This window comes from Eleginops maclovinus, chromosome 22 (genome assembly GCF_036324505.1).
Source record: "Eleginops maclovinus isolate JMC-PN-2008 ecotype Puerto Natales chromosome 22, JC_Emac_rtc_rv5, whole genome shotgun sequence".
Taxonomy (NCBI): Eukaryota; Metazoa; Chordata; class Actinopteri; order Perciformes; family Eleginopidae; genus Eleginops; species Eleginops maclovinus.
Window position 1 is genome coordinate 7,560,945 of NC_086370.1, and position 22,988 is coordinate 7,583,932.

At 40.9% G+C, this 22,988-nt stretch overlaps 4 protein-coding genes across 6 annotated transcripts; 2 read left to right on the forward strand and 2 right to left on the reverse strand.

Annotated features, from left to right (window-relative positions):
* Nucleotides 1-40: 40 nt before the first annotated feature.
* Nucleotides 41-3,918, reverse strand: prdx3 (peroxiredoxin 3). Its single transcript, XM_063875010.1, has 7 exons — nt 3,664-3,918; nt 2,527-2,638; nt 1,890-2,031; nt 1,325-1,460; nt 1,035-1,138; nt 459-624; nt 41-276 (listed from the first exon to the last, which is right to left on the reverse strand). Exons 1-7 carry the CDS (start codon nt 3,697-3,699, stop codon nt 226-228), a joined length of 747 nt encoding a protein of 248 aa, XP_063731080.1. The 5' UTR covers nt 3,700-3,918; the 3' UTR covers nt 41-225.
* A 131-nt stretch (nt 3,919-4,049) lies between these two features.
* Nucleotides 4,050-7,963, forward strand: sfxn4 (sideroflexin 4). Its single transcript, XM_063875009.1, has 14 exons — nt 4,050-4,515; nt 4,621-4,686; nt 4,771-4,827; nt 4,912-4,938; nt 5,511-5,565; nt 5,716-5,741; nt 5,840-5,893; nt 5,990-6,052; nt 6,644-6,712; nt 6,815-6,905; nt 7,096-7,211; nt 7,286-7,371; nt 7,448-7,565; nt 7,640-7,963. Exons 1-14 carry the CDS (start codon nt 4,477-4,479, stop codon nt 7,715-7,717), a joined length of 945 nt encoding a protein of 314 aa, XP_063731079.1. The 5' UTR covers nt 4,050-4,476; the 3' UTR covers nt 7,718-7,963.
* Nucleotides 7,931-13,515, reverse strand: dennd10 (DENN domain containing 10). Its single transcript, XM_063875008.1, has 10 exons — nt 13,305-13,515; nt 13,166-13,220; nt 12,074-12,270; nt 11,881-11,960; nt 11,640-11,788; nt 11,059-11,170; nt 9,766-9,866; nt 9,538-9,645; nt 9,332-9,426; nt 7,931-9,250 (listed from the first exon to the last, which is right to left on the reverse strand). Exons 2-10 carry the CDS (start codon nt 13,209-13,211, stop codon nt 9,083-9,085), a joined length of 1,056 nt encoding a protein of 351 aa, XP_063731078.1. The 5' UTR covers nt 13,212-13,220; nt 13,305-13,515; the 3' UTR covers nt 7,931-9,082.
* A 1,042-nt stretch (nt 13,516-14,557) lies between these two features.
* On the forward strand, nt 14,558-22,703 carry eif3s10 (eukaryotic translation initiation factor 3, subunit 10 (theta)). 3 transcript variants are annotated; one of them, XM_063874779.1, is made up of 22 exons: nt 14,558-14,724; nt 15,200-15,390; nt 15,482-15,618; nt 15,829-15,992; nt 16,383-16,582; nt 16,753-16,961; nt 17,049-17,220; nt 17,382-17,486; nt 17,641-17,739; nt 17,843-17,959; nt 18,078-18,263; nt 18,397-18,744; nt 18,825-18,929; nt 19,006-19,119; nt 19,223-19,345; nt 19,532-19,685; nt 19,944-20,125; nt 20,347-20,420; nt 20,525-20,958; nt 21,046-21,163; nt 21,273-21,529; nt 21,839-22,703. In XM_063874779.1, exons 1-22 carry the CDS (start codon nt 14,676-14,678, stop codon nt 21,997-21,999), a joined length of 3,699 nt encoding a protein of 1,232 aa, XP_063730849.1. In that variant the 5' UTR covers nt 14,558-14,675; the 3' UTR covers nt 22,000-22,703. The 3 variants fall into 3 exon arrangements, with proteins under 3 accessions (XP_063730849.1, XP_063730850.1, XP_063730851.1); XM_063874780.1 differs by having other exon boundaries at nt 21,842-22,703; XM_063874781.1 differs by having other exon boundaries at nt 20,525-20,919.
* Nucleotides 22,704-22,988: the final 285 nt, after the last annotated feature.

The window sequence follows — 22,988 nt, forward strand, 5'->3', positions numbered from 1 at the left end:
TGGTTTTCACTGAGGCTACATATATTTAAGTTACTAGAAATGTGTTTTACTCTTTTATGCCATAGGTAAATTACATTCAGTTCAATCAGGAAAAATAGCAGGGAATTACAGAGTTTCAGTTTCAAAACAAAAAGCTGACATTTATAAAGAATATATTTATTAGCGCACTCTGTTGGGCATGAGTAAATAGAAACTTAAACTGTAAACTAAGTGTACATTTATACTTTAGTTGACTTTTTCAAAGTACTCCTTGGATCCTTCTGGGGTTGGTTTGATCTGAAATTTAAAAAATAAAACTGAATGAGCTTCAAAAACAGATTTTTTTTTAAAGCACAACAGTTTCTGCACACTTACTAAATAACAGGATACAAATAAAATACAGTTTGCAACAGAACGTAACACTTCAGTGCAAGGGTTGATAGTGTTTGAGTCATTGCATCAGAGGTTGAGGGACTCACCGTTGGGGACTCGGGGGTCCAGCTAGCCGGACACACCTCACCATGGGTCTCCACAAACTGGAACGCCTTCACCAGGCGCAGCGTCTCTTCTACACTGCGACCCACGGGGAGGTCGTTCACACTCATGTGTCTCACCACGCCGTTTGGATCGATGAGAAACAGGCCTCTGAAGAACAGAACAGTACAAAATAATTAATAATCAAGAACACTTCTATAGTTCTCTACAAAACAAACAAAAAACCTGACAAAATGTAGACACTGGTATTAAGAAAACGAAAACAGTAATTACAAACATTTGGGTCGTACCACTACCCACCACAACAAAAGAACTAGAACACATTTCTAGCAATCATTGTGTAGCCTATACTTTATCTGTGCCCGTGCAGAAACTCTTTAAACAGGATGAATAGACGTGCAAAAACAACAGCGCATTTGAATGTTGATATGGAATTTGATTGATTATTCTGTATGAAGCTTCCAAACTATTCAGTTCTGCCCTTTATATGAATGTATCAAAACATAAATTAGTGACATTTCCCTGTTGTCAGATGTGTATAAATCACATAATAGACGTACCTCAGTGCGATGCCTGCACCCTCCAGCAGCACCCCATAGTCTTTAGAGATCTGCTTGTTGAGGTCGGACAGTAAGGGGATGTGGATGTGACCCAGGCCTCCAGTCTGACAGAACACCAGGAACAACAGCGGTTAGATTAACCGACACTACTACTGTAGCAAACACATCAGACACACAGTCAGTCATTTACTGTATTAACGCTCCTTTGTGACCCACATCAGAGAATGAATGGAAAAAGCTGAACTCTGCACCGTGTCTGTTTCTGAATAATGATTAAAGAGGGGGAGTACCTTGCGTGGCGTGTTGATCCACGCGAGGTGGGTGAAGTGAGAGTCCACAGACACAGCTACCACCTCACAGTTAACATCGTGGAACTCGTTGGCCTTGTCGCTGAATGAGATGATCTCTGTCGGACATACAAAGGTACTGAAACAAAGAGAAATAAAAAAAAAATAAGTCAGGAAAATATTATCTGACCAAAGTCTCACCTGAGGATATTAAAGGGGCCCTATTAAGCTTTGGGGGTATTTCCTTTCCTGTAGCGAGTTATACGGGCTTTTGTGCATGTACTGTACATGGCCTGCAGAGGTTAAAGCCCAAAGTTCAGGAACGTGCACCTCCAAAAATGTTTGTGTTTAATTTATTTTGACACTACCTGTCCTCTGTTATTTTTCCTGTTACTGTTTTTATGTTTGGAAAAAGCCAATCATTTTTATTTTTGTTTTGTTTTATCAAATTTTCATTCAGTCGACTGGCCATCAGCTGAGCTACATAACATTATAATATCACTCAATGTGCATTTCAATCAAAGGGTTTTAAGAGCCCTCATTTTTTTTGTGCATGTCAAACACTCACAAGTCCAGCGGGTAGAAGAAGAGGACCAGGTATTTGCCCTTGAAGTCAGCGAGGCTCATCTCCTTGAACTCCCCGTTGCTGACAGCTGTGCCCTTGAAATCAGGAGCTGCCTGTGTGACAGCGGGGGCCCATCTGGAAGAGCCTGATATAGAATAGAGGATTTATTCTTTCAAACCATTTGCTTAGTAAAACCAAGGGAACACACAGTGTATCGCACAGAGAACTCCTAATTAAAAAACAGACATCTGTGTGCAATCTTATTCATAACATTGATGGAACATGCCGGTTTGTGCAACTGTAGACAACCTGACAGTGTACACAGAAAACTGATCAGTTAGTTTGAATATTATATATAACCTGAGGACGTGCTTTTATAACAACACTACAGAACAATAAATGATGTATATTATCCTTCACATGAAAATAACAGCTTCTTGACACTAAAACATTTTTGAGAGAACAATAAAGAAAAACAGCCAAAACAATCTCCCTTGTTTTGAGCTAAAGCCAAAGAGATTAAGTTTAGATATTAAGTTATTAAAATGGTTGCAGATGCATTTTTAGACGGACAATTAATGGTGTTTTCTGTAGCGTTTTATCAGCATTCGAATGCATATCGTGTGAGTTTTGTACATACTGGTAGAGAAACAGGCTCTCTGCAGTGATGGCGCGCTGAGGATCCTCGCAGCTCCAGACGCTCCATGCTGACAGGAGGCTGTGACTTTCAGCCCTCCTGCTGCAACCTTAGCCTTAAAAAAGTAATACACTCAACATGAACAACCCAGAAATACACAGGAAGTGCATTTTTGTTTATATATCTGCCGTTCTGTTATGGCAACATGGATCACCACGTGTTATTTAAAATGCTTAGTTAAGGATAATCCCCAAATTAGTCATAACATGAGTAAGACGACACTGCTCTCATCAGCCAAGGAGATTTTGTTGTGATCACACTCTGAACAGCGGTATCACAGCAGGGTTCTCCGTCAGCGGCCAAGAGCAGAACACCTGCTGAGACAGCACTAATTGGTGTTACTAATGAGAGTGAGGACAAGCATGTCAAAAACAACTGCAGGTTTGATGAGAAGTCAATGTCGTAGAGTTAGAAAACCATGACTTTGTGAAGAAAATACCCAAAATGATATGTTTGTATTGCCTTCTCTGACAGGGACTAGTATTAGTAAGGGAGAGTTCTGTAATAAGTAATGGATGATAATTCGAATTGAAATTGATCATTTTACTAACTTTGTGTTTTTAAAGATATTGTTTGAAATACAAACATGTTACTGATACTGGAAAAAGAGACATTAATGAATGTCATGTAAATAGCTGCTTTTCAGTCACTGTGCAAAGTGAAAAGGGTCCATTGTCCCTTTTCATGCAAGTCATGCAGCAACATAAAGACGTTATTAAATCAACTACTATTATATTTATTTGCATGGTAAATACATTATTGAGTAACCTATCATGCGAAGCTACTTCTGTTGCTAAAAGTTTAGAAGGAAATTTTACTTGCACTGATGACAAGCTTTAAAGAAGATTAACTGGATATATTTTGTAAGGTCCCATATTAGTCCACAACAGCGGTCGCTGACCGGTTTGCCAGCAGTGTCAGTTAGTGCTAGGGTTCATTTAGATATGCGACACACAGGCGAGTACATGAATGCATCGTTTCATGCTATCGACACAGTTAGTAGTTGATAATAAATAGCAGACTACGTATTAATAGTTCAAATATAAACATGTGACGCTGGGATGTATAAATTTCACTCACAGAGGTCCTCAGAAGTCTCCCGATAGAGGCAGCCATTTTGGATTATCTGTCAGAAGAGGGCGGTTTGATAAAAAGGTCGTTGCGTCATGTACGCAGGTGCTCGATTTAAACCTATGCTCTGAAAGAATATGAACATAAAACGATTAATTTATATGATATTCTGCACCAAAACAGTTATGTAAAACGGATTATCTGAAGATAACTGGACCCAGTCACTGGTACACAAAATACTGTAAAAACTTTAAAGAATCATAATGCCTTCAGGTGCTCGTATGCTACATGGACCTGCAGTGTTGAGAAAAGTACACGTTTACTAAAAATAAATATTATAATTTATTAAAGCTTTAAAACGAAGGTTAAATTACAGACTGAAATAGCTGTTTGAAAAAAAAAAGTTATTTCTCTGAGCAATTGAATAATAATATGCTGAAACTTGTTTTCTTCAAATGTCGCTAACTTCAATTTTTGATGCAGTTATTATTTTTGTTTTTCAAGCATCAAAAAGGCTAAATACTTTTAGCATCAATCGGAAGTGCTTTGAACCCGTCTACACGGATTAGCCTATTGCAGTCTGATAAAATGAACACAATTTAAATGTGATACTGATATAATCTCCAATATTTCCGATTTCCCCGAACGTAGCACACCGTTCACAACCGCCCACCGCTGAACACGTGGTTGAAGGCGGAAGTATTTGCTAAGGATTTGAATTTGACCTTAAAAGTGCAACAATAAATGCTAGGAAAATGTGTGCTGCAGAAGGGTTATTGTAATTTATTTAATTTATGAGAAGTTCATGTACTCGTTGTCCCAATGGATCCTAATCTGTGGTTTTGGAAAAACGAGGGACAGGTAACTGTGCACACACAAGTGTTTAACATACAGCTAGAATTGAAAACTGTTTACATATCATTTTCTCCGACATGTTATTAAATAAATATTTCTTTCTTTTTTCAGTCGTTCCTTGGGCGATTAAAGATCTGGGTTAATACCCTTGATCCCGCTTCCCTGCTTTCCTCTGATGTAAGTAGCTGTCACTACAGAGTTCTTCTTATGTGAGATGTGTAGAAATATACGATACTAAACAGGTGGTGCTCCTCTCTTCAGGCCAGAATAAAGAAGGCTCATAGTATTCTTGGACGTGGAGCGATACTAGATCAATGGGTCAGATTATTTTTAAATAACTTAAATAAACTGCAGTGTCAGATTTATGAACCTGATTTAAAATATGTTTTGTTCTTCCTGTAGGATGAAGAAGCACTCATTCTATCACTTGTAAGTTTTGAAAGAAAAATAACATGTCTCTGAATGGATTAGAATTCAGTTCTGTTTTCCAGGATTAGATTATCCTTAATATGTCTTCAAACAGAACCTCTACTTAGTTACAGAGAACTCTCTGCTCCTTAGCCTCTCTTTGTTAACTGGAACACAACATTCTGACTTGACACTTTACTTTTTACATTTATATTTAATATTCCATGCACTGCACTACTATGTATATAATATCCTGCTCTATATTTTGTTAACTTCCTTAGTGTTTACTTGTCTAACACTTTACTGATTATTTATGTAAATGGTCAACTGTGTGTGTGTGTGTGTGTGTGTGTATATATATATATATTATGCCGGTTTATTTTTATTTTTATTTCTATTTCTTCTTTTATTATTCATACTGCAGAATTGTTCATTTCTTATTTTTATTTATTTTCTACTATGTGCAATAACTTGTATTGTATCATGCTGCTGCAACACAAACATTTCCCAGTCTGGGATCAATAAAGTAATTCTTATCTTATCAAATTGATCTTTGAATGTGCTGCTATTTAATGAGAGCTCTGTGTTTACAGTCATCTGTCCATGCTGATTCTGGTGATGTTCTACCTCTTATCTTCCGCCCTGTAGGTATGGTAATTCTAAGCTTTGACGCGTAGTTTGCATCCATTGTTACAATTATTTTTGCATTTTTATTATTTGACAACAACAAGTATAAAACCTGTATCACTAAATCCATTCATTGGAAAAAGAGAAACTTACTTCTCTTATTTTCTATAGGATTTTTGACCGTATCATCGCCTATGGTATGTTGGTCATCTAGTAGATATATAGAATAAAGACCATTTACAATTTCTTTTTAAGATAAAGGTTGAAAAATTAACAACCAAAACCTCTTTTTCAGATTATTGCCAGCCTTTTGCCTCACACCACTGTGAGACATGCTCTGTTCTGGCAGGTATAAAGCATATTCATCATGTTTATAAAAGTGCAGTATATAACATGTGGCTCTTATGACACAGTGTACATTAATGTTTAAAATGCATTCTTTCAGTTTTTTCTGCAAAGTTACCAAACTGGGTTCACCCTTTCAAACAGAAACTCTTCATCAGAAAAGGTAACATACATGTGCATACTGTCCTCTTGCATCTCTAACATGTTTTTATGACATACTGTACTGTAACATTTTCTTAAATATGACATTTTAAAAAACTATTCGTAAGACCTACTATACTTCGACATTTATTTTATTTTTGGAATGGCAAAAATGTCTTTGTCAATTGTAAGATATTTTTATGATGTACCATGCTCTGAATTTTGAGCAATCTTTTACAGTGTACTGTACTATCACATTTTTATGAGCTATTAAACTGTGACATCTAAAACACATTTTTCTTATGTGACATAGCATAGGACATTTCTGTATGGCATACTACGTTTTTATGATATACCATATTATTATTTTGTTATGCCATACTATATTATAACATCTGTAACATCTATTTATGTGGCAAACTAAATTAATTTGATGTTTGGCATACTATACTATGACCTTTTTATTATGTTTATGACCGACTATACTATGCCTTTTGCTATTAGACAAATTAGGATTTTAATGCCTTAAAATGCTTTGACTTGAGTGTATATGAAGCTTTCAGTCCTTGCTCTATCTCTGCTCCTCTTCATTATCTTTATCTCTCCTCACCAGAATAAGGCACCATCTTTAAGGCAGCTTCTGTTGAGCGCTGGAACCGTTTCCTATGCAACATGTGCAGGGGTGTGTATAACCTGATTGTAACAATGGCAACTGTGCCGTGTTTATTATGATGTGTCGAGTAAAATTTGGAAAATGCTGCTTCATAAAACCTTTTTGTTTTAGGCCATTCCTGAAATTATTTCTTATCAACTTGGTGTAAATAGTGCACCAATCAAGACTTTCTTAAGGACCATACTACCTATCCCTCTCTCAGGTAAGTATTTATCTAGGAAATATAAATATTGTACCATAAATCGTAATCCTTTCTTTTGCATGTCAGGTACTAGATGTGTATATATTTTCCCCAAAGTAGACCAAAAAAATCAATCATTTTAATTTAATTGTGAATCCAGTATCAGCTGATAGGACTTCTTAAGCTAACATGTGTGTGTACCTCTCTCCAGCTGCTGTGGCCTTCTTCAGTGTGTACACTATCAGAAGTGAAGAGTCAGAAACTGGGATCCAAGTGTTTGATTCCAATGGAAATCCTGTGGGCCTCTCTAAAGCAGCAGGACAAAAGGTTAACAAAAGAAGAGCAGAAGGACAAAGATACACATTCCTTTTGAAACATAGTGACATTTTCTTTTTGTTCAGGCTGTGAGGGAGACTGCCCTGTCAAGAGCGGCACTGTTTGGAACCACTGCTGCTGTCCCTGCCCTCCTGTTAACAGTCTTACGGAAGTCAGTCACGTTAACATTAACTTAAGTTTACCTCATCAGGCTGTCAGATTTAACCACATATATTCCCCTTTTGCAGAACAAGAGTGATCCACAGGAGCTCTCTGCTGATCGCTCTTCTCCGTTGCATGAGTGTTGCGATCGGTTTTGGCTTGATGATCCCTGTCTCTTTCAGTCTCTTTCCACAGCTGGGCACGGTGAGATTCAGATCCTCCTGTGCTAAAATGGTTTCCATGTGATGAACTCAGCTGACATTAGCCTTGTTTTACAGATAAAGACGGAAAAGGTGGAGAAGAACCTGCAGGTGGCAGCAGGCGATGGACTGTTATACTACCATAGAGGACTCTGAGGAGCAGTTTAATGCAAAAATCACAGGTTGCTATTACAGGGCAGCATTATAATAAATATCTGCTTTATCAACTTGAAAATGTACAATGCATGTAACTCAAAGATGAAAAACCAACAGATTGATACATTAAAACAGTCAAAACGCTGCTTTTTTAAAATTAAATGTATTTATCTGGAATATTAATTGTATTATACATAGGAAATATTACATGGATTCATTAAAATGCATTTATTTTCCAAAGTTCAATGAGCATGTCGGTTTATTGCACTGTGTCTTATCTAAATTACTGAGGCACAAAACCATCTCTTTGGAAATGTGCTTCAAAAACACACTCACCTGTAAAACAACAGTGCTAACTCATCGTGGATAAAAAGAACTCCTGAACATTAAGACACATGATTCGGTATACATCAATATGGATATGGAAACACCGATATTTGATCAGCCGCAGATTAATGAGTAACACCTTTATATAAAAAGTTTTTGAAAAAGCCTTTTACAACACCATTTGCTTGTTTTTTAGTCATTAGTAAAATATAAAATGTGAGATATAAACACACATTATGATCTGATAATCACAAATGTAGTTACTATCAGTAAACTCTTTAATAATGATAACTGCTCAGGCCCTTCACAGCGTGTACACAATATTTCCATAGGGGAGAAAAAAAGTGATGTATGCAAGTGCCACTTTGCACCATGGAGTAGGAGCTAAAACCTGGGAGGATTATTAGATGTGCCAGCTGAAAAGTAGCAGCTTATTTTCCCCCATTTCACAAAGTTGGATACAGAGCTCCTTACTGTCCTTAACTTCGGATTTTAAAAACAAGGCTAAAATTATTTCATATTTTTATTATGGTCATCAAATCCCGTGAAAACACCAAAATCAACAGGAAGTTAGTATCCATCTTACTTTCATACTTATTTTGGCACAAAAAACAGCTGGGCACTGTAAATGTAAACAACTGTTACCTCCAACATGACTGAATTGTGCAGTTTTTGGGGACTATTTTCATCTATGGATGAATACACATTGGGTGCAGTAGTGAGTATTAAAAGCAGCAGCAGTCTACAGTTTTTACAGTGCCATATTCATGGTAGTAAAAGGATTCAGGTCATTTTTGTTTTGGTCTTTTCAAGGGATTGGTTGGCAATCAAAAATATATACATATTTATTTATTGGTACAAGTCAAGGTGTGAGTCATGTGACACTTTCCTACCTCACATGAAGATTACTGTGAGAAAGTGTCTAATTCTCGCACAAGCCTTAAGACAACAGGAGATATCCCAACATGTTCAGAACAGCAAATCCAGAGTCCATGCTGTAGACATCATCTTGCAGCAAGGAGTCTGAAAAATAAAAAACTATATCCGTAAGAGCTGCTCGGCAGCTGCCAAATGAAAGAGGAAGTTCTCTGTGGCCGGAGGGAAATGATGCTGCTTTAAACTTTCCAACGTGATTTTAGAGTCTTCACACTCGTCAGCCAGGGCCGCCAAGTTAGCGAGGATCTCTTTAGTCTTTACAGAAAGATCCTGTGAATTAATGAGTGTGTGTCACGTTAGATTCAGCGCTTTAGTTCTTGATTAAAGATGTGTGTTCTGAGGGAATCTCACCTTGATGACCTGGCTGTCTGACCTCTCAGCATCCTCTGCAGACTGCACAATGAGAAGCCCAACATCTTTGTGCAACTTCCCCATAGCCATGGCCTCTGTGGGGGGGGGGGGGGGGGGGACTTTACATCAGTCTGAAGGAAATGCTGTCCAGCTCTTTGTAAAATCAAAGTGCCCCCAAAAACACACTGCTTTCTCTTTGAACATACCTTTGGCACTCTGGGATACTGTGATGGCGCTGTCCGGGAGGTTCACATAAACATCAAACAAGTCCGATCTGTTGCTCACTTCTGGATCCACAAACCCTGCTACATATCCTGCGGAGAAACATATTGGTGCATGAATAATTCATTTCCCCCAGCTTGAGATCACAGAGCAGATGGTGGTTTAGCATCAACAGAGAGGAGGAGATCTGAGGGTAAATAAAGAATCCTCACCCGGGCATTTCTTGAGATCCTCTAGTTCAGTATCGGTCAGGTGCACGTACGGGTGGAGGATGGACCAGTCTTTCCTGTGCCATGTCAGAGTGGGTAGAACTCTGAGGGGACACAGAAAAAGAGTTAGAGACGAGGAAAAGACTCACCACCACAAATCAAGTTTCAATCCAAATAATTGGAAAAGGGGTGCACACCATTTTTTGAGCTGTTAATTACCTACCTTTCACAGCCAATATCACCAAGAAAACCCATTTCATATTTTGTATTTTAAAAGACATATGACATAAAGTCTATGCGCACCTGAGAATAAAAAACGCTGGTTTTTGGGAAAAGATGGATGAATTCATTTTCAATAGCTCTGTCCTAACCAAATCTAACTTATCAAACTTTTAACACAACAAGTAACAGTTATGACTACGCATTTCTGTTGTTTTCCTCCATCAGAGTGCGTAGATGTTGCACTTGTTAAATAATTGAAAACAACTGGGGTTTCTATTATCTGCAAGAATTTGAATATTGGAATTATACATATTTTTTTGTCCCATTATCTGTCATATATCATCTTGATTTATATCGCCAACCTGTAATTATTTTTATTTAAAGGTCCCATATTATGCAAAATGCACTTTTTGCTGTCTTTTATACATAAATATGTGTCCCAGGTGTGTAAGGAGACTCACAAATTGTCAGAAAATACAACCCCCTCTCTTTTCCTCCTTACCCACATCTCTAAAAACGGGGGTACAAACGAGCTGATCCAGATTTGCTGCCGATCTGACATCATATTGGAAATGTGGGCTGGCTTTACACTGAACTCCTGGCAACGTCCCGCCCACGTCACACGTCCCAACCTATCGTCCCCAATATACATTCACAAGCTGAATCCCCTCTGCAGCACCTCTGTGTGTTCAGCAAGATGTCTGTAGGAGGGACTTAGAGTTGTTGTTTATATAATACATATAATGTCTCTGTTGAAGCGGTAAACACTGAGAAGTGTTTCAGAAATAATGCTTGATGTGGTTTGAACATAATATGGGGTTTAATCACGGCAGCGTTTAGTTGAGTTTCTCCGTTAGAAACTTCTCTCTTCAGACAGAGAAATCATGACGCTCTAAACGGGCGTGGCAAGCTTCAGCTCAGCTTAAATTTAAAGCGACAGTCACAGAATCAGCACTTTCGAAAACCGAGCTGAAACAGAGGGATAGCGGACATGCTAAAATCAATGATCTGTTTGGTTTTTTAGCAAAACACCTCAGAGACATGTAATAGGAGACCTTTAAGTCTAAATGGCACCTTGTAAACTCCAGCAAGGCTTCAATCCGAGGGTGATGGACAATGATCCTCTTCTTCAGCATGAGAGCCGTGTACAGGATGATCGTCTCCAGGCCAAACTGAGACACCACGTCTAGAGATGGAGAGAGAACAAAAACATGAAGTACACTGGATGACCCGCTTTAATTTCTAAGGAATCAAACATGAACACTGACACTTTGATGTTTAACAGATCAGATGACAAACAAAGTGCTTTGTTAATCTTTTTTTGTACATTACTTCTGAAGATAATAATTGGTAGCACTACATAACATTTGGGTGGCTTCTAAGTTAATCTGCTGCAAATGCACACGCCACTTTTCAGTTGTTTTTGTAGAGTTTTTGAAAACTATCTTTTTCATTTCACATCACCGATTTTTGGTTAGATACAGTACATTAAAAACAGATTGAAACCCCTTTGATTCCAGGTTGTATTACAGCAAAATAGTAAATAAGGTGAGTTATTTCGCAGGGCACTGTACTAAAGTGGCATAACGACTTATTTGTAGGACCTGTTTATTTAAAAGTCACCAAAAGGACCCCAACACACTGGTTAGTGTTACCTTTGACTGAACCAGCCAAGAACGCTTTCCGAGCATCGTAGTCCTTTATTAGAAACGAGCCGTTTTCATCACTCTGGCAAATTCCTTTGGTGAGGACGGTGACGTAAGCCTCCATCATCTTCACTGGACTGCCATGTTTGATGTACATCCTGGATAAGACACGATAACACATCCTTCAAATAAAAAAACCCTCTCTAAAGAAAATGTACAAACTGTGTACAAACTGAGCTGAGCACTGTACCCGCAGAGGATTCTACTGAGAGCAGCATACTTCTCAGGGTTGAAGTCTTTTGCTGTAACAACTATTGAAAAATGAGTGACCTTGAAGGATGAAAATAAAGAGACAAACATTAAACTCTATAGAAAGATAGAAAAGTCACTGTCATTGTTCCTTCCTGGAGATCTAGTAACAGCTGAGCCTCTGGACACTGTACCTTGTTTAGTGCCGTTGGTTCCTGCACCTCCACCGTGGTGATGTAGTACCAGGTGCGACAGAACTGACCGAACACAAAGGTGTGGAAGTCCCGGCTGTCCTGAGTTAGACAGCACTTGCTGAGCAGGACTTGCCTCAGGTCTGAGCTCACAGAGGGAAAGCACCACACCCACAGAGTGTCTCCATTCACATCTTTTTCTGGGCAAAGGGAAAATGAAACCAACATTACACATCATACATTCACATAAAAAAATGGAAGTAAATCATGGTGTAGGTAAAGGTTGAACGAGTGACCTTCCGGTTCCCAAGCCCTCGCCACCACCGCCCACAAAATCAGTAACTTTACCTCGCCGAACATGCTGGCTGCCTCGATTGGTTAGTTTGTTAGTGTTAGTGTGTGACTTAAAGAGAACGTTTGCATTCATCAAAGTCACACAATAACACAAACAAACAACTTGATCAAGGAAGCGGTGGACCAACAACTTTAGTTATTAGGGTAAAATGAATGTTTTTGTATAAGTATGTGTTTGGTGGCTTTGAAGAAGACAAGAAGAAGATAACTACTTCAGTACCTGTCGAAAAGGGGTCATCACATAAAGATAAAAACATAAAAGAAGTGTTTTAATATAGCGCACAGTTAACAGATTTTTTATGGCCTTCCCTTTAATTTGCTAAAATATCTTTTGCTGTTGCTAATTTCTACAGCACTACACTGCTTTCCTTCCATTTTGGTTCCAAACTGGGGGGCATTGAGCACAATCTACTGTAGTAATACACAGACGTTAGATGAGTACTTCATGCAACCCCATGCCACAAAATCTGAACTATCTCTTTAACATACTGTCATACAAGGCAGCGCTCCCTGGGAGCAAATTGTTATCACATGGGGGTCTGTGTTATGGGATGCGATTGGGAACTCATTGACACTGTATAATGCCGAACATGCAGGATCAATTAACCAATGAGGGACATGGAGGCCTGCTGATGAGACACTTTTGTGTCACACTGGTATCATGTGATTCTCCTACACGTAATGAGGCGCGAGCTACACTAGAAATCCGAACAAGAAACGACTGTTTGAAAAGGGACTTACCGATTAATCCTACGCTTAACATAAACTGTGTTTCAGTTGCTGCCATATTCCATACCTGGAGGAGTTGAAAAGCACAAGTTAAATGGAGAGAAAACACCAACAATCCCCTTCTGCACGAACTAGTGTCACTGTGAAGTACCTTGAGAGCTCCTGCTACTTCCGAATAGCACAATGCGATGCAGGACAGATGTTTTAGGAGAGTATTGTCAGTGGCCTGGAAGTGATTTCGGCTGTCAACAGCCTTTCCTCTCTGTCCGAATTCTCTTCCTGCTTCCGGGAAAGGAGGATCGGGCAGGAGGAGGAGACACGCTGCAGACAGCCAGTCAGAGCTGGAGAAACTTCCGCTGTATTGGTGCATTCACGGTTGCAGAAATTCTTCTTCTTTTTTTTCAATTGAGCAATTTCTCACATTTAAAGATCTATTCAAAAGATCACTATAATCAGATCCATAAGTGCTTCATTTAAATCAATCTGAAATACACTCAACTTCGTTTTCACATACTTTGTGATTGCCTGAAGGAAATTGCAAAGAATGAGAACGTTATTCTTGGGAAATTCCTCTTTATTATTGTCCATAGCAAGTCCATAAATAATGACCGTTGGGTAGATGTTTTTAATTTGAAGAAAATCATTAAGCCATTGATCTTCAGAATACATACACTGGTAACTGTATCAACACAATATGGTTGTCCTTAATCTCTGATACTGAGTCTTATTTTCAGTGAAAGAACTACAATTAACATGTAACCAGAGCTACCTGAACACACCATTAGTGGAGCGCATACGGGAACTTTGTACACCCAGAGTTGCCAGGTTTGTTGAAACAGCTTGAAACCGACCTTGCATTGGTGTTGGGACGGTTTTATTAAACATTCAGGCTATTAAAAAAATGATTGTTTAGGACAAAGCAATTCCAGACATTGCAGAGTATTTCGTAATATATTATTTTAAATAATTCATTTAGTTGATACTGTATAAATGAACTGACACTACCAGTGAGGTAGAAATGATGTGACACCCAATAACATTGGGTCAAACATACAGACAAACTACTTCACTAACAGAACAAATGTGGAAACCACAACGTATTAACTCACACAAACACCAAAGATAATTAATGGCTGTTATTAACAGTTCTTAACCATTGTAGTCTATAAAAGGTGAGCCTAAATGATTCAATTTTTACAAAATAGGTTTAAGATATAGACAAACAAACACAGACAGTGATTAGTTTACACATTTTACATGTATAAATATTAAGATTTAAACGTCCTGAGAATACGGATGCGTTAATCCTTAATATTAATTGTAATATTTTGCCCCACTCCGTTCACGTGAAAGAGGGATAGTGCATGACTCCACTGGCAACCCTAGCTAGGCCGCTCACGAGGTTCTTCCTTTCTCAGCCAGCACCGGAGCAGCGGGTGAGTGCGTGGCGTGGATGGACTGGTGAAATTTGTCAAAATTCACTCAACTCAGCCAATTTGAGTCTCACTAGAACGCCGCAAACATGCCGGCGTATTTTCAAAGGCCGGAGAATGCTCTGAAACGAGCAAACGGTAAGTGGGAATATAAGTTCATGTTGTTCAAATGTCAGACATTCCTGCTAACAAGCTAACGCTAGCTAGCCTCGTCACTAATGCTCCGCTAGTTAGCCTAGCATGCTAAGGCGGGGGTGCCTGATCTCTTCAAAGCGCGATTAAGCTAACCGGCCCCGCGAAGTATGTGGTACTGACAATTGATTTAGGCAGTGACATAATATGCATGTAGTTAGGTGGTCGATAGTTGACCGTGAACACTTGTGACAGCTTTAATACTGTTTTGACAATGCCTTGGCTAATGGTACTTTTTATTCTTGTAGCTTTAATGCTAATGTCACGTTCACCAAGCACAACGGGCCTAAGAATGTCAGGCTGATTTAGCTAACCATGGTAATAGAGTCAATGTGAAATGCTATGATTTAGTGGTTACGCTATGGTTAGTATTGCTCTGTGATGAAGCTAATGTTGGTTTATTTTTGGATTTGTTACACAGAGTTTCTTGAGGTTGGAAAGAAGCAGCCGGCTTTGGATGTTTTGTACGATGTCATCAAAAGCAAGAAACATCGAACATGGCAGAAGATCCACGAGCCCATCATGCTCAAATACCTGGAGCTCTGCGTGGATCTTCGCAAGAGCCACCTGGCCAAGGAGGGTCTCTACCAGTACAAGAACATCTGCCAGCAGGTGTGTGAAATGTCTTGTGTTTGTACAGGTCGGGTAGTTGCTTTCGTCAGAATTTTTTTGGTATAACATGGAACATCCCTCTTGCTTTCAGGTGAACATCAAATCTCTGGAAGATGTGGTTAGGGCTTACCTGAAGCTGGCGGAGGAGAAGACTGAGACGGCCAAGGGGGAGTCCCAGCAGATGGTCCTGGATATTGAGGATCTGGACAACATCCAGACTCCTGAAAGGTGAGGATGATCAAATGGTAGATGCAGAATATGTTTCTGTGAAGCATAAAAGGGTTTAATATCAATTCTTAGATATCCTTTCATTTACAGATTGAAAAGACTGAATCTAAACTTATCGTATTGTCAGATGATTGTGCTATACAGTTTACTGGTTTCACAGCTAAGTGTATAACGTAATGAGCTTATGCTTGATAATTATTGTCCCTTTAGTGTTCTCCTGAGTGCTGTGAGTGGAGAGGACACTCAGGATCGAACCGATCGCCTGCTGCTCACTCCTTGGGTAAAGTTCTTGTGGGAGTCCTACCGCCAGTGCTTGGACCTGCTGAGGAACAACTCCAAGGTGGAGCGCCTGTACCATGACATCGCCCAGCAAGGTATTGACACACATTGAACACTTTTTACTAAGAATGTTTTGTTTTTATTACATTTTATAATGTCTGATTTGCTTGTGATATTTCTTAAGGCTACCATATGTACACGTGATAACCTATGTACATAAACCATCAGCACCTGGTTTTTAAATAAATCAAGTTTCCCATTCATGAAGCAAATTATTTAAATTAAAACAACCAATTCAAAAGGTTTCATTATAAAATAAACATTTGAGTTTTTAATGTGAAAACTGCTTTTATGTAAGTGTTTTTAACAAGATTATAACAAGTTATAAATAGAGTCAAACAGAAAACTATCAAATCGATATTCATATATTAAATGTTGAATGTTACAAACTAAATATTGATAATAACTGATGATCTTTTTTGCAGCATTCAAGTTCTGCCTGCAGTACACCCGTAAAGCAGAGTTTCGCAAGCTGTGTGACAACCTGCGTATGCACCTGGGTCAGATCCAGCGCCACCATAACCAGAGCACGGCCATCAACCTGAACAACCCGGAAAGTCAGTCCATGCACCTGGAGACTCGCCTGGTGCAGCTGGACAGCGCCATCAGCATGGAGCTCTGGCAGGTCGGTGCACCTGACACTGATTCTCTCAAAAGATTAATACGGCTTGTAATATAAAGTGTATGCTCTGTATGAAAACCAAAAGCCAGTATAGTAAATACATGTCTTCCAGTGTATGTAAAAATGTGAAAATGAAGTATTGATAAAAATGTAGTCCTGTTTTTCTTTTCCAGGAAGCATTCAAGGCTGTTGAAGACATCCATGGCCTGTTTGCTCTTTCCAAGAAGCCTCCCAAGCCCCAGTTGATGGCCAACTACTACAACAAGGTGTCGACTGTGTTCTGGAAATCTGGAAACGCTCTCTTCCACGCCTGCACCCTCCACCGGCTCTATCACCTCTCAAGGGAGATGCGTAAGAATCTGACCCAAGATGAGATGCAGAGGTATTTTATTTACTATCTGTAGATTTGTGCACATCTTTTGTCCTGGTAGTGAATAAATGGTAAATGATGCTTACTTTGGATCTTCAGGATGTCCACCAGAGTCCTCTTGGCCACGCTGTCTATCCCCATCACCCCCGAGCGCACAGACATTGCGCGGCTTCTGGACATGGACGGCATCATTGTTGAAAAACAACGCCGGCTGGCCACCCTCCTGGGCCTGCAGTCTCCACCAACCCGGCAAAGTCTCATCAATGACATGGTACAGCATCTGCATACGAAAGCTTTGTTATGAGTTCTAGGTTTCAACAGTCTTCCTCCAAAGTTTTTAAGTAAATGGTTTTGAAATGTGGCTTTAACCTGCTGTTGTAAGGCTGCTACTACATATTGCTGATATGTTTTTGTGGTAATGCTCCATTCTAGGTGAGATTTAACTTGCTGCAGTACGTTGTTCCTGATGTGAAAGACCTGTACAACTGGCTCGAGGTAGACTTTCATCCTCTGAAGCTGAGCGGACGAGTGACCAAGGTAAACAATTTTGCCACAACCAGCTTTATAATAAGGACATTATACAATCAATGTTTGTAGTTTGAGTTGCAGTTTATAGCTGAAGCATTGGATTAATTGATTGTAATTGGTTATGTATCAATGGATTAATGTTAACAAACTTACTCTCCCCCAGGTGCTGAACTGGGTGAAAGACCAGGCTGAGAAGGAGTCTGATCTGCAGCACTATGTCCCTCACCTGCAGGGTAATACCATCCTGAGGCTCCTGCAGCAGGTAATTCTCCCCAGTCTTTTTCATTCCCCTGGAATGCTCTTCTTAATCCCTTCTACGATGTAATAGCTGAATCCCTCTCATTTTTCTGCATTGGTTTTATTAGGTTGCACAGATCTATCAAAGCATCGAGTTCACCCGCCTGGCCTCCCTGGTTCCATTTGTGGACGCCTTCCAGCTGGAGCGCTCCATCGTGGATGCTGCCCGGCACTGTGATCTGCAGGTAAGGTCAACCTCGAGAGATCCATCAACTACTGATCAACGTATTAAAATGTTGTAACAGTGGAGTGTGTTTATTTTTACTTTTGAACAGTTAATCAAATATTTCCTGTTCCCTGTAGGTCCGCATAGACCACACCTCTCGAACTCTGAGCTTTGGCTCCGACCTGAACTACTCGACCAAAGAAGATGCCCCTGTCGGTCCATTCCTGCAGAACATGCCATCAGCGCAGATAAGGAACCAGCTGACTGCCATGTCTGCTTCTCTGGCTAAGGCCATCCAGGTCATCAAGCCTGCCTCCATCCTGGTGAGTTCCCTCCCTACTGAGCTCTCCTATACAGACACACAGAAAAACCAACTACTACCTACTTGCAGATACAAGTATCTTCATGTGATATTAATTATATACTAAACAGCATTCAAATGTGTGTCGTTCTAAGCAAGAGCGCGAGGAGCAGAGCCAGCTGGCAATGGCTGCCTATCTGAAAAACGCACGCAAGGATCACCAGCGCATCCTGGCTCGCAGACAGACCATCGAAGAGCGCAAGGAGCGCCTGGAGAGCCTGAACATTCAGCGTGAGAAGGAAGAGCTGGAGCAGCGCGAAGCTGAGATGCAGAAGGTTCGCAAGGCCGAGGAGGAGCGTCTGCGCCAGGAAGCCAAAGAGAGGGAGAAGGAGCGCATCATGCAGGAGCACGAGCAGATTAAGAAGAAGACAGTCCGGGAGCGGCTGGAGCAGATCAAGAAGACCGAGCTTGGAGCCAAAGCCTTCAAGGATATTGATATTGAGGTAATATAGATTGAACCCTAGGTTGCAATACAAGTTGTTATATTAGGTTTAAAGTTGAGACTAACAAATGTTTTGTACAGGACCTCGAGGAGCTGGACCCTGACTTCATCATGGCCAAACAGGTGGAGCAGCTGGAGAAGGAGAAGAGGGAACTCCAGGAGCGCCTGAAGAACCAGGAGAAAAAGGTAACTTAAGTGATGCATCAGCGAAAACAGCAGTCACTGAGGTGAGATTTGAACACTAATCATTCTCTCTCTCCAGATTGACTACTTTGAGAGGGCCAAACGTCTGGAGGAGATTCCTCTTATCAAACAGGCTTATGAGGAGCAGCGAATCAAGGACATGGAGCTATGGGAGCTCCAGGAGGAGGAGAGGGTATGTAGATTTAAACAAAACAAACGGGTGCATTAATCTAATGAATGAAATACACCCAGGTGAATTTCTACAATTTAAGATTGTTTTTCTTTTCTTATTGTAGATCAGTAACATGAAAGTCGAGCGGGAGAAAGCTCTGGAGCACAAGAAGCGCATGTCCAGGATGATGGAGGACAAAGAAAGCTTCTTGTCCAAAATAACTGCTGCCCGTAGCTTCATCTATGAGGTAAGACTTTTTATTCCTTTCATCAGCTCTTGTTGAGTAACTTACAACAGCAGTCATTTGCTTTTTCCTCTTACTCGTGCATTGAAATGTAACTTAAGTGCCCCCTGCTGGGCTATAGATGCTACACAGCGAAATAGTGGTTTTCTAGGGTGCAGCGGTAACAAACTCACAATTCTGTCTTTGAAGGAGAAACTGAAAACCTTTGAGGAGCGCTTGGTGGAGGAGAGGAAGAAGCGCTTGGAAGAAAGGAAGAAGCAGCGCAAAGAGGACAGGCGTAACAACTACTACCGTCAGAAGGAGGAAGACGCTCAGCGTATCCACGAGGAGCAGCTCAAGAAAGGTACATTGATTTCTGTTTTCAACTTCCATGCTAAGACGCGGAGGATGATATGTGGTGGTTTTTTTAGCAGTTGTAGATATTGTTTGTTTCATTTGCCTGGGTATTAAAATAGGACATCACAATTATCAGTCAAGAAAGTTCCAATCAGGGAGGCCACTCTAAGTATATTGCAGCCTGTTTTATCATTTTATTTTTACCAGGGCTTAATGCTGTTATTTTGTCAAGGTTTGACCACATGTTGTTGTGCTTCTCTTACAGAGCGCGAGGAGGCTGAACGCATTGAACAGGAGCAGCGAGAGGAGGAGGAGCGGGAGTACCAGGAGCGTCTTCGCAAACTCGAGGAGCAGGAGCGGAAGCAGCGCGCTCGTCAACAGGAAATTGAGGAGCGAGAGCGCCGCCGTGATGAAGAGAAACGGGTCCCAGCTGAGGACAAACCCAAGGTACAAACATTAGCATTTATTTCTTGCCTCATGGGGAGGGCCTACTGATGCTGACAAAAGCAATGTGAATTATAGGTCATTTATCTATATGTTGATCAAGCTATTTTACCCAGGAATATAGTGACTATAGTGCCTGGAATAGAAATGAAATCCCAATAAAGACCTTTCAAAGTGATGTTGCTGTAATAACATGTGTTGGTCGATATGTTTTGCTTGTACAGGATTGGGGCGAGAAGGACGTTGATAAGGAGCCTGAGAAGGAAGAAGGAGGGTGGAGGAAGCGTGTGGAGGACAAGTAGGTGTTGGTGCCTGTTTTGTTCTATTTAAAAATGTATATTTGTTTACTGTTAATGTTGAAGAAATGACTGGCTCCCTTAACAATACCTGTGCTCTCTCCAGGGAAAGGAGATCGGAGGATGACAAAGAAGAAAGAGAAGCTCCTCTCAGGAGGGTAGAAGGTTTCCGCAGGGGTGGAGACGACAGAGGACCCCGTCGAGGCTTCGATGACGACAGAACCCCCCGCCGTGGCGCTGATGAGGATCGTCCCATACGCAGAGGGTTCGACGATGACCGTGGTACACGTAGAGGTTTCGATGATGAACGCGGCCCAAGGCGTGCTTTCGATGAGGACCGTGCACCAAGGCGTGGCTTTGACGATGACCGCGGTGGCCGGCGTGGCTTTGATGACGACAGAGGTTCTCGCAGAGGCGTGGATGACACCTGGGGTCCCAGGAGAGGAGGAGATGATGAGGAGAGGGGTGGAAGGAGAGGCTTTGATGATGCTCCACGTCGTGGTGAGGATGGCAAAGCTTGGAAGCCCCTGGGCAGGCCTGGTAAGCCTGTATCGATTCAGCCATGAATACCGATACAGCGCTCTCTGTAAACTGTAGCAGGATGATGAGAAAATGCTCATGTTGCAGGTGGTTGGCGTGAGCGGGAAAAGGCTCGTGAGGACAGCTGGGGTCCTCCCAGGGACAAGTCCAGGGAGAAAGGCGATGATACTGAAGAGCCAAAACCCAGCGACCGGCGTCCAGTCAGGTGAGCCTCACAGACGTATACCCTTTTTGGAATAAATCCAGAGTACATCATCACTACGTTTCCTGCAAGAAGTCAAGTTGTGTTAAGCGGTTTCACAATCTATTCACAGAGAGGAGGGAGTCTGGAGGAGACCCGGCACAGAGGAAGGAGGAAGCAGCTGGAGAGACTCTCGTAAAGAGGAGGCTGACCGAGGAGGGCGCGAGGAGCGCCCGCGTGTTGAGCGCGTTGAGCGTCCGACTGTTGAGCGCGTTGAGCGTCCAACTGTTGAGCGCGTTGAGCGTCCGACTGTTGAGCGAGTCGAGCGTCCGATCAGAGAGATCCGGGAAGAGCGTGAAGTCAGGGCCCCACCTAGAGAAACAGAGGATGGTAAGCAGTTTGATTTCTAACATACCCGCTGCATAAATATCAGGGATACAGCTTGGTTGCATCATTGTTTTCCTTTCCTTCATGTGAAGTCTTGTTTACTTTTTTTTACATATGTGGAGCTCTTATTGAAATGTAGTCTTACCATAACCTACTGTAACATTCAGTGCCCTATGGGAGTGTTGAATTCAACCAGCAGAGGTCGCTTTTACCTTCATTTCTGCTAGAGCATGTGTTTGAGAAGGAGACTTGCCTGTAAAGTCAAAGTGTTTCTGTTGAACATCACCTAATGAGCGTCCTTGTTTCCGTAAGGAGCTTCTTGGCGTCGTGGAGGCGAGGAGAAGCGGGAGGAGCGTCCCAGAGACAGTGAGCAAGAGACTGAGGCAGAAAAGGCCTGGCGTACCGACAAAGACAACCCTCGCCGCATCAAGAACGAGACAGATGATGACGGATGGACCACTGTCCGCCGCTGAGCAACATCTGCATCCAATCGGTTCAATGAAATTGGTTCTGAAAAATAAATTTGGGTTCCCATCAGCCAGTTATAAATGAATGGCCACACGCTTGTAATACTCATGTGCGTTATTACTTTGAAATTGAATCATTATAGACAGTAGTTTTTCTGGGGATTTTTTTTTCTTTATCTCCATTGTTACACTCAGTTGTTTCAACCAGAGTTCTCCTCACCTGCCAGAACATCATCAACCAATGAACTTGTGTGTGTACTTTGGCCTCATGCAAACCATCAGAGTAAGCAAAGCTGCCCCCAGTGGTTTGGAGTATTATTACCTTACATGAAGACGTAAACTTAACTATACTGAAAACATAGTTACCTGCAACAACTTTCTATGACAATTTAGTGCATCACCAACTGCCTCTTTTTGAATAATTTCCATTGCATAGATGTGATAATATGCCACAGAACCACAACTCCCTGTAAAGGCAATGACACGAGTTGCTCAAACGCTTCAGTGATCTGTGTTCTTCATCCAATATTTCAGATGCTTTTCACCCGGTTTAAGAAATAGAGAAATTTACATTTGATGTGCATGTTTAGAGTATTCAATTAATCTCGCCTGATATCCAGTGTGTGGTTCTATCGCTGCAATCAACGGTACTCAACCAGGTTGCATGTCAACAGATAAAGCCTTTATTAATAAAGATGTTTGCTCACCAACTAATTGTTCATTTGATCTTTAGTGATGCATCACATAAAGATAGCAGCACCCTTGTATATGTCACAGTTCCCCACATTGGGACACAGGATTAACCTAACAAACTAGTAGAAGTATTAATCCAATTATTTATTTTAAGTACCTCTGACAAGCTAAATACGACCTAATTTAGAAATAGGTCAAAGATGCTCGGCCAAGAGCATCATGGGAAATCTTTTGGCTCTTTGTATGGCATGGACAGAAAACATCACGACAGAAGTCCCAAAAATAAATCTTTTAAAAACTAT

What these genes read in the sequence shown, in the direction of transcription:
- eif3s10 (XM_063874779.1), top strand. Translation starts at nt 14,676, where the DNA reads ATGCCGGCGTATTTTCAAAGGCCGGAGAATGCTCTGAAACGAGCAAAC. An exon ending in AACATCCAGACTCCTGAAAG is followed by an intron (nt 15,619 to 15,828) that starts GTGAGGATGATC and finishes TTGTCCCTTTAG; the next exon opens with TGTTCTCCTGAGTGCTGTGA. An exon ending in AGCTCCAGGAGGAGGAGAGG is followed by an intron (nt 19,120 to 19,222) that starts GTATGTAGATTT and finishes TTCTTATTGTAG; the next exon opens with ATCAGTAACATGAAAGTCGA.
- sfxn4 (XM_063875009.1), top strand. Translation starts at nt 4,477, where the DNA reads ATGGATCCTAATCTGTGGTTTTGGAAAAACGAGGGACAG. An exon ending in GACATGCTCTGTTCTGGCAG is followed by an intron (nt 5,894 to 5,989) that starts GTATAAAGCATA and finishes GCATTCTTTCAG; the next exon opens with TTTTTTCTGCAAAGTTACCA. An exon ending in ACTACCTATCCCTCTCTCAG is followed by an intron (nt 6,906 to 7,095) that starts GTAAGTATTTAT and finishes ACCTCTCTCCAG; the next exon opens with CTGCTGTGGCCTTCTTCAGT.
- dennd10 (XM_063875008.1), bottom strand. Translation starts at nt 13,211, where the DNA reads ATGGCAGCAACTGAAACACAGTTTATGTTAAGCGTAGGATTAATCG. An exon ending in AACCAACGGCACTAAACAAG is followed by an intron (nt 11,961 to 12,073) that starts GTACAGTGTCCA and finishes TCATCCTTCAAG; the next exon opens with GTCACTCATTTTTCAATAGT. An exon ending in GCCTTGCTGGAGTTTACAAG is followed by an intron (nt 9,867 to 11,058) that starts GTGCCATTTAGA and finishes GTGTCCCCTCAG; the next exon opens with AGTTCTACCCACTCTGACAT.
- prdx3 (XM_063875010.1), bottom strand. Translation starts at nt 3,699, where the DNA reads ATGGCTGCCTCTATCGGGAGACTTCTGAGGACCTCT. An exon ending in GGATCAACACGCCACGCAAG is followed by an intron (nt 1,139 to 1,324) that starts GTACTCCCCCTC and finishes GTGTTCTGTCAG; the next exon opens with ACTGGAGGCCTGGGTCACAT. An exon ending in GGACCCCCGAGTCCCCAACG is followed by an intron (nt 277 to 458) that starts GTGAGTCCCTCA and finishes TTTAAATTTCAG; the next exon opens with ATCAAACCAACCCCAGAAGG.